The sequence below is a fragment of the Cinclus cinclus genome, chromosome 5, assembly GCF_963662255.1.
Source record: "Cinclus cinclus chromosome 5, bCinCin1.1, whole genome shotgun sequence".
NCBI classification, from domain to species: domain Eukaryota; kingdom Metazoa; phylum Chordata; class Aves; order Passeriformes; family Cinclidae; genus Cinclus; species Cinclus cinclus.
In genome coordinates this window covers 1,767,694-1,776,654 of record NC_085050.1, presented here as the reverse complement: position 1 = coordinate 1,776,654, position 8,961 = coordinate 1,767,694, and the positions used below count along the sequence as shown (strand labels likewise).

Genomic DNA, 8,961 nt, shown 5'->3' with positions numbered 1-8,961 from the left:
TTGAGATTTTTGATTTTTTTTTTTTAATTTTTTTAGGGAAGCTTTCCCCCTAAAACACGGAATCCCCCTAAAACACGGAACTGTGGGGTTTGGGGAGCGACAGCTTGGGGTACGCTCAGGGATTGCTGCTCCGGGGGTTCCCAGAAATTCCCAGAGGTTCCCATGGGGTGGGAATTGCAGGGCCATGGCAGGAAACATTGGAACAATGAAGGATTTGGTGACCATGGAGGTTTATTTATATTAAAAAAAAAAAGAGAGGAGAGGAGAGGAGAGGAGAGGAGAGGAGAGGAGAGGAGAGGAGAGGAGAGGAGAGGAGAGGAGAGGAGAGGAGAGGAGAGGAGAGGAGAGGAGAGGAGAGGAGAGGAGAGGAGAGGAGAGGAGAGGAGAGGAGAGGAGAGGAGAGGAGAGGAGAGGAGAGGAGAGGAGAGGAGAGGAGGAGAGGAGAGGAGAGGAGAGGAGAGGAGAGGAGAGAGGAGAGGAGAGGAGAGGAGAGGAGAGGAGAGGAGAGGAGAGGAGATACATTTTCCCCAATTTTAGGAAAAGAGGGATGGGATTTTAGGAAAGGGGGAACTGGGGGGTTTTGGGGTCACAGGGCCGTGCCCTGCTCGGGCGCCTTGGCCTCGCGGGGGTAGAACTCGGCCAGGATGTTTTCCGGGATGCGCTTGAGGAGCTGCTTGGGGAAGATGCGCAGGAGCTGCCAGCCGATGTCCAGGGACTCGAAAATGCTCCGGTTCTCGTAGGGACCTGCTGGCAGAACCGGGGTGGGGGGATGCTGGAGGGGCTCTCCCAGATCCCAAATTCCCTGTTTAGGGCTGGGGACTCACCCTGGGAGATGAAATGCTTCTCGAACTTGTGCAGGAACTCCAGGTACAGGAGGTCGTCGGTGGACAGGGCCTCTTCACCCACCACGGCCTTCATGGCCTGCACGTCCTTCCCGATGGCGTAGCAGGCGTACTGCGGGATCCCAGGATTTCCATGGGTGGAGTGGGATGGGCACCGATCCCACAGCCCAGCCCGTGCCACCTCCCACCATCCCAGGTGGATCCAAATCCATCCAACGTGCCAGGGATCCAGGGGCAGCCCCAGCAAATCTGGGAATTGCAGCCCAGGCAGGAATTCCTTCCCAAGATCCCAGCCCAATGTCCCCTTTCCCAGTGGAAGCCATTCCCTGTGTCCTATCCCTCCCTGCCTTGTCCCCAGTCCCTCTCCAGCTCTCCTGGTGCCCTGCCAGGGGCTCTGAGCATTCCCTGGACTTCTCCCTTCTCCAGGGGAACATTCCCAAATCTCCCAGCCTGGCTCCAGAATCCTGGAATGGTTTGGGTTGGAAAGGATCTGAAATCCTGTCCCATTCCACCTTTTCCATGTTCATGGACATCTCCCACCATCCCAGGTGGATCCAAGCCCCAATGTCCAGCCTGGCCTTGGACATTCCCAGGGATTTGGAGCAGCCCCAGCATTCCCAGGTGCTGTCACATTCCTTGGATCCACCCCACATCCCAAGAAAAGATTTGGGATTTCGAGCACCCCATGGAGTTCAGTGGGATCCAATCCTGAATCATCCTGAAATCAGAGCTCCCCTCTGGAATCCCGTGGTCGTTCCCAGGGCTCTGAGCTCTCCCTGGATCCTTCCCTTCTCCAGGGGAACATTCCCAGCTCTCTCCAGAACCTCCTCTGGATTTGCTCCAGCAGCTCCACACCCTTCTGAATTTGGGATCCAGGAGCTGGAGCAGCTCTGCAGGTGGAGCCTCCCCAAGGAGTGGGACAAGAGGACCCTGAAGTGACAAACGCCCCCCTCGAGTGTCCCCAAGGCCTCACCAGCTGGTTGGACACGTCCCCGTGGTCCTTCCTGGTCATTCCCTCTCCGATGGCTGATTTCATCAGCCGGGACAGGGATGGCAGGACGTTGATGGGGGGGTAAATCTGTAGGGTGAGAGTGACCTCAATGTCCACCCGGTGTTCCCGGGTGGTTTCCAGCCCCATTGGGTGCTGGATCCGTCCCAAACCCATCCTGGATCCATCCCTGGAGATTGGGAAGGTGTTTGGGAACCAACCTGGCGGTTGTGGAGCTGCCGGTCCACGTAGATCTGGCCCTCGGTGATGAAGCCCGTCAGGTCAGGGATGGGGTGAGTGATGTCTGGGGTGGGGGGGACAAAGGGGTTGTGAGACCCCAAAGTGGGGCTGGCAGCTCAGCGGGGCAGGGGACAGCACTATTGTCACATGTGTGGGGTCATCGGGGCAGCACGGCCCCCACTGGGGTCAGTAGGGCAGGTTTGGTGTCACCCCCTTGTCCTGGAGCTGGGGACCCCAAATGGGAGGGGATGGGGTGGCTAGGATGGCTCAGAGGGGTTTTGGTGTCACCCCTTTGTCCTGGAGCTGAAGACCCCAAACAGGAAGCGTTGAGGGATTGTTGGGGACACAAGGAAGTCTCAGCTCCTCAATCACCCCAACAGCACCACCATCCCAAGAGCTCCCCAAAACCAGCTCAAACCAGAGCAATTTGGGACTTCCCAACCCTGCGATTTCCTGGAGCGGGGAAATCCCGATCTCCCATGGGATTCCCGATCTCCCATGGGATTCCCGGCCCTTCCCAGTGTCCCGCTGACCGTCGTTGGGCATGGTGAGGATGGGGATCTGGGTGATGGAGCCGTTCCTGCCCTCCACGCGCCCAGCTCGCTCGTAGATGGTGGCCAGGTCCGTGTACATGTAGCCAGGGAAGCCGCGGCGGCCCGGGACCTCCTCCCTGGCTGCTGACACCTGTGGGGTTCGGGGGGTGTCAGAGCATCCCAAATACCCCAAAAACCGTGGGAAGCATGAGAGACAAGAGTATCCCGAGCAGTCCAGGAAACCCCAAAAACTCCAAAAGCCCCCAAACCCCCCAAAACCCTGGGACCCCCTGCTGTCCTTGTCACCCTGAGCACCCCAGGTACCCCAAACATCCCAAGAAGCTTGGGAACCCCAGGTGTGCTGGGAATGCTGAGCACCCCAACACCCTAAACACCTCAGAAGATCCCAAATGCCCTAAAAACCATGGGAGGCACAAAGGACACGAATGTTCTGAGAGCCCAGGAAACCCCAAACACTCCAAAAACTCCCAAAAACTCCCCAAAACCTGGGATCTCCAGGTGTCCTTGTCACCCTGAGCAGCCCAGGAAACCCCAAAAACCCCAGGTGTGCTGAGTGCCCCAAACACCCCAAACACCCCAGAACCCCCAAGAATCTTGGGAACCACAGCTGTCCTTGTCACTCTGAGCACACCAGGCTCCTGTGGCCACCTCAACCCCCCTGTGGCCATCCCAAGCTGCCTGTGGCCACTCCGGGCCCCTGTGGCCACCTCAACCCCCCTGTGGCCACCCCAGGCTCCTGTGGCCACTCTGGGCCCCCTGTGGCCACCCTGTGCCCCCTGTGGCCACCTCAACCCCCCCGTGGCCATCCCAAGCTGCCTGTGGCCACCCTGTGACCCTGTGGCCACCCTGTGCCCCTGTGGCCACTCCGTGCCCCTGTGGCCACCTCAACCCCCCTGTGGCCACTCTGGGCCCCCTGTGGCCACCCCGCGCTGACCTCCCGCAGGGCCTCGGCGTAGGAGCTCATGTCGGTCAGGATGACCAGCACGTGCTTCTCGCACTGGTACGCCAGGAACTCGGCCGTGGTCAGCGCCAGCCGGGGCGTGATGATCCTCTCGATCCTGTGGGACACCCCCAATTAGCCCAACTAACCTAATTAACCCTCACGAGGCAGGTTTGGGGTGCCCAGCCTGGTGTGGGGTGGGGGTTGCCCCACTGGTGATGCCCCCAGGGCAGGGGGAGTTGGGGAGTTTTGGGGTCCCCACACAGGGCTGGGAATTGGGGGACCGCAGGGGAGCCACCCCAAAAGTGATTTGGAGGGTACTGGGGGGGTCCTGGTGGGGAAAGAGGGAGAGGGAGGGAACAGAAGTGAGGGAGAGGGAGAGAAGGAGAAGGAAAATGGATGAGGAAAAGGAAGGAGAGAGGAAAAGGAAAAGGAAAAGGAAAAAGAAAAGGAAAAAGGAAAGGAAAAAGGAAAGGAAAAAGGAAAAGGAAAAAGGAAAAGGAAAAAGGAAAAGGAAAAAGGAAAAGGAAAAAGGAAAAGGAAAAAGGAAAAGGAAAAAGGAAAAGGAAAAAGGAGAAAGGAGGAGGAGGAAAAAGGGAAAGAAGGAAAAGGAGAAGTAGAAAGGAAAAGAAGGAAGGAAAAGAATAAGAAAGGAGGGAGAGGAAGGAGGAGGGAGAAGGATATAAAAGAAGGGAAAAGAAGAAGGAAGGAGAAAGAATGGGAGGAGGGATAAGGAGGAGGAGGAGGAGGAGGAGAAAAAAGAGGGAGACAAAAGGAGAAAGGAAGAGGAGGGGGGAGGAAAAGGAGGAGGAGGAGGCAGGGCTGTGCCTCACGTGGGGTCGTTGGCCAGGTTGAGGAACAGGCAGACGTTCTCCATGGAGCCGTTCTGCTCAAAGTCTGACTTGAAGAACCGCGCGGTCTCCATGTTCACCTGCAGCGGGTGGGACACGCGGTCAGCGGGGTGGGGACACGGGGACACGGCGACATGGCAGATCTGGGGCCACCTGTGACATCCCCTCGCGTCCCCAACTCACCCCCATGGCCGCGAAGACGATGGCGAAATTGTCCTCGTGGAAATCCACCACGTCCTTGGATTTCTTCACCAGCCCGGCCTGGCGGCAGATCTGTGCCGCGATCTGAGGGAGGGGACAGGGACAGGGATAGGGGTGGCAGCAGGGACACCCCAGAGTGGCCACAGCACCCCTGGGACACATGGTGGGGAGAGCGGGGTGTCCCCCCCTCGCTGTGTCCTGCCTTGCCTGTGGTCACTCCTGATTGGTCAGGGTTGGCTCTCCATCCCCTTCTACCCTATTCCTATTCCTATTCCTATTCCTATTCCTATTCCTATTCCTATTCCTATTCCTATTCCTATTCCTATTCCATCATCTTATCCCATTATTCCATTATCCCATCCCATTGTTCCATCCCATCCCGTTCGATCCCATTATCCCATCCCATCATCCCATCCCATCCCATCCCATCCCATCCCATCCCATCCCATCCCATCCCATCCCATCCCATCCCATTATCCCATCCCATCCCATTATCCCATCCCATCCCATCCCATCCCTTTATCCCATCCCATCCCATCCCATCCCTTTATCCCATCCCATCCCATCCCTTTATCCCATCCCATCGATCCAACCTTCCCGTAATCCCACCTCGTTGTGGGGCAGTCCGGCGGCCGAGAAGATGGGAATTTTCTGGCCACGGGCGATGCTGTTCATGACGTCGATGGGAGAGATCCCAGTCTGGATCATCTCCTCGGGATAAATGCGCCCGTGGGGGTTGATGGGCTGGCCTGGAGTGGGAAAAGGAGGAATCAGGGAATGGTTGCGGTTGGAAAGAGCCCACCCAGTCCCACCCAGGGACACTTCCCAACATCCCAGGGTGCTCCAAGCCCTTTCCAGCCTGGCCTTGGACACTTGCAGGCATGGGGTGGAAGGAGATAAAAAAAATTGGGAAGAAAGTTCTGGAGATGAGCAGAGAGGAGATCTGGGGTGGGACAAACCATCCCAACACCTGGAGACCCTCCTGGAGCACCTGGGTGAGATGGATGATGGATGGATGGATGGATGGATGGATGGATGGATGGATGGATGGATGGATGGATGATGGATGGATGGATGGATGATGGATGGATGATGGATGGATGATGGATGGATGATGGATGGATGATGGATGGATGATGGATGATGGATGGATGATGGATGGATGATGGATGGATGATGGATGGATGATGGATGATGGATGGAGGATGGATGGAGGATGGATGGAGGATGGAGGAAGGATGGATGGAGGATGGATGGAGGATGGATGGAGGATGGATGGAGGATGGATGGAGGATGGATGGATGGATGGATGGAGGATGGATGGATGGATGGATGATGGATGGATGATGGATGGATGATGGATGGATGATGGATGGATGATGGATGATGGATGGATGATGGATGAATGATGTGGTGACACCACAGGGCCATGGTGACCATCAGGGCACGGTGTCACCCCCAATTCCAGACCATCCCCAAGCCCCTCCCTCATTCCCACAAAGCCGGAGCTGTCACCGTTGATGTCCAGGAAGTCCTCGGCCATTACCGGGGGGCCGCTGTCGATGGGTTTGGCGGAGCCATTGAACACCCGGCCTGTGGGGACAGAGGGACTGTCTCTGCCCGAGGCCACCAGCCGGGGGTGGCACCTGCCGGTTCGGTGGCCCTGGGGCACGGTCCCCATCCCAATCCCAGGACACCCCACCCACCCCTGGGGGGACACAGGGAGCCGGGGCCATGGGTGTGGGGCAGGAAGTGTCACCCGTGGGCTGGGTGACACCGCAGCCCCTGTGACAGGGAGATGCCAGCACGTGGGGACAAGGCCCCCATGTCACCCCCATGTCCCCATCACCCCCAGGATCCTGTCCCTTTGTCCCCATGTCCCCAGTCACCCCCATGTCCCCATCACCCTGTCCTTGTGTCCCCATGTCCCCATCACCCCCACCACCCTGTTCCTATGTCCCCATCACCTCTCACTGTCCCCATGTCCCCAGTCAATCCCATGTCCCCATCACCCTGTCCCCGTGTTCCCCCCACCCTGTTCCCTTGTCGCCATGTCCCCATTACCCTGTCCTTGTGTCCCCATGTCCCCACACCCTGCTCTGTGTCCCCATCACCCTGTCCCCATGTCCCCATCACCCCCAGGACCCTGTGCCTGTGTCTCTGTGTCCCCCTGTCCCCATGTCCCCGCTCTATGTCCCCATATCCCCCTGTCCCCATGTCCCCGCTCTATGTCCCCATATCCCCATGTCCCCATGTCCCCGCTCTATGTCCCAATGTCCCTGCTCTGTGTCCCTGTGTCCCCAGCCACCTCCCTTTTGCAGCCCCCATCTCCTGGGTGAGTGGGGGGCCACCAAGCCCCCCTCACACGGTCCCCAGGGAGGGGACACGGTCACACCGCTCCCTCTCAACCTCATCGACCGTCTCGGAGCCGCGGTGGCATCGATCGCGACAAAGCCACGGTTGCCTCCTGTCCCCTCCCCGCTCCCCCCCACGGGACACGGTGGCAGTGCGGGGACACGCAGGATGTCACAGCGCATCAGGGTGATGGCAGCGCCGAGCGGGAAAGGTCAGCGGCCGCGACAGCGGCGACTCCCGGGGGACACCGAGAGCGGGAGGGGACAGACACGGGGGGGGACCCGCCCGCCCCCTGCCCTTTGAGGGATCGGGATGGGATCGGGCTCCGAGGGTCACGGGGCCAGCGCGGGGACAGGGCCACCCCCCTGCCCGACCCCGATGACCCCCGGGGAGTGGGGGGTGCTCTGGTGGGGTTTGGGGGGCTCGGACACCCCCGGGGAGGCTGTGAGGGGTCGTGGGGGACAGGGGGACATGAGGGGACAGGGAGGGCTCACAGAGTGGTTTGGGTGGGAAGGGACCTTAAACGCCATAGGTGTCACCTCCCTGCCATGGGGACAACTTCCACTGGCCCAGGTGGCTTCAAGCCCTGTCCAGCCTGGCTTGGGACACTGCCAGGGACGGGGTGACACCGACAGAGGTGTGGTGACACTTCCAGTGGTGGGGTGACACTGCCAGGGACGGGGTGACACTGCCAGAGGGAGTGGGACATCACCAGAGATGGGGTGACACTTTTAGGGATGCGGTGATACCTCCAGGAATGAGGTGACACCTCACCTGGAATCCCTTCCCTTCCCATCCCATCCCAAGCTCTTTTTCCCGGGATAACCGCGCAGAGAGGACGCAGGGAGCGCTCCACCCTTGTCTGAGGTGACTGTCACAACTCAGAGGTGACCCGGCCATGTCCTCAGCTCCAGAGCTGAACCCCAAACCCCCCAAATCCCGGTGCCACCCGTGCCCGGAGCCGTGCCCAGCCTCACCCAGCATGTCCTCGGACACCGGCGTGCGCAGGATGTCCCCGGTGAACTCGCAGGTTGTCGCCTTGGCATCGATGCCAGATGTGCCCTCAAACACCTGCGGAGAGCCCGGGCCGCCGCGTGGGGGCAATTAACGGGGATTAATTAAGGGTTTGAGGAGGGTGACGTGACCCCCGCTCACCCCGAACACCCCGGGAGGGGACATGAAAGAGGGGACAGGCGCTGGGGTTAAAATAACCCTCCTGAGGGGTTTGGGAAGAGGGGGGGGGATATGTTTTTTTTGGGGGGGGTCCATGAATGCCGCACCCCCCGGGGAAGCCTTTTGATCAGGATAATATTTGACATCATTTGTGCTAATTAGCCCTCGGCTCGCTGCTTTAATTAGAGCCGGGTGGCCCCTGGGAGCAGGGGAAAGTGGCGATGGTGACAAGTGACGCTCGGAGCCGCCCAGGTGGTTCGGGGGCTGCGAGTCACTCCCAGCAATGCTGAGGCAGCCAAAAAACTCCTTTTCTCCCTTTTCCCCTTCCTTTTATCCCTTCCCCCCCGGCTCTTTTCCTCCTGCCCGAGCCTGACTCGCTAATAGGATTAAAAGGGCATTCCCGAGGCACAGGTGGCATCAGAGCGGCGATTTTGGGGCAGCTGCGCGGCCCCCCCCGATCCCCAGCGGGGCCATTTGGGGAGGATCCGGGCTAATCAGGCGGGATTTGACCCCAAACAGCCGCAGGGCTCGCGGGGCTGGGGACAGCCTGGGGCAGAGCTGGTGGCTTTGTGGGGTGGTGGCAGCGGGATGGAGGAAGGGGTGGGGGGGGGGGGGGGGGGGGTCGGTGTGGGGTTGTGGGGTGAGGGGTGGGGACATGGCCTGTCCCATGATACTGCCCACCCCAGGACACTCCTGGCCACCCCAGGACATCGCTATGTGTCCCAGGACACCCCATATCATCCCAAGACACCCCTCACCACCCCAAGATGCTGCCATCTGTCCCAGGAAATTTGTCCCCTGTCACTGTCTCCTGTCC

The 8,961-nt window shown here is 59.5% G+C and overlaps 1 protein-coding gene across 1 annotated transcript in view; it reads right to left on the bottom strand.

The window, feature by feature from the left end:
• Positions 1–586: 586 nt before the first annotated feature.
• ATP6V1B1 (ATPase H+ transporting V1 subunit B1) overlaps positions 587–8,961 on the bottom strand; it is a 12,679-nt gene continuing 4,304 nt past the window's right edge. Inside the window, exons 4-14 of the mRNA XM_062493225.1 lie at positions 7,949–8,042; positions 6,132–6,209; positions 5,226–5,365; positions 4,599–4,700; positions 4,398–4,495; positions 3,559–3,682; positions 2,604–2,754; positions 2,052–2,134; positions 1,816–1,920; positions 825–954; positions 587–744 (exon numbers count right to left, since the gene is read on the bottom strand). Coding sequence (XP_062349209.1) covers positions 587–744; positions 825–954; positions 1,816–1,920; positions 2,052–2,134; positions 2,604–2,754; positions 3,559–3,682; positions 4,398–4,495; positions 4,599–4,700; positions 5,226–5,365; positions 6,132–6,209; positions 7,949–8,042 — 1,263 coding nt within the window. The remainder of the gene's footprint in view (positions 745–824; positions 955–1,815; positions 1,921–2,051; positions 2,135–2,603; positions 2,755–3,558; positions 3,683–4,397; positions 4,496–4,598; positions 4,701–5,225; positions 5,366–6,131; positions 6,210–7,948; positions 8,043–8,961) is intronic.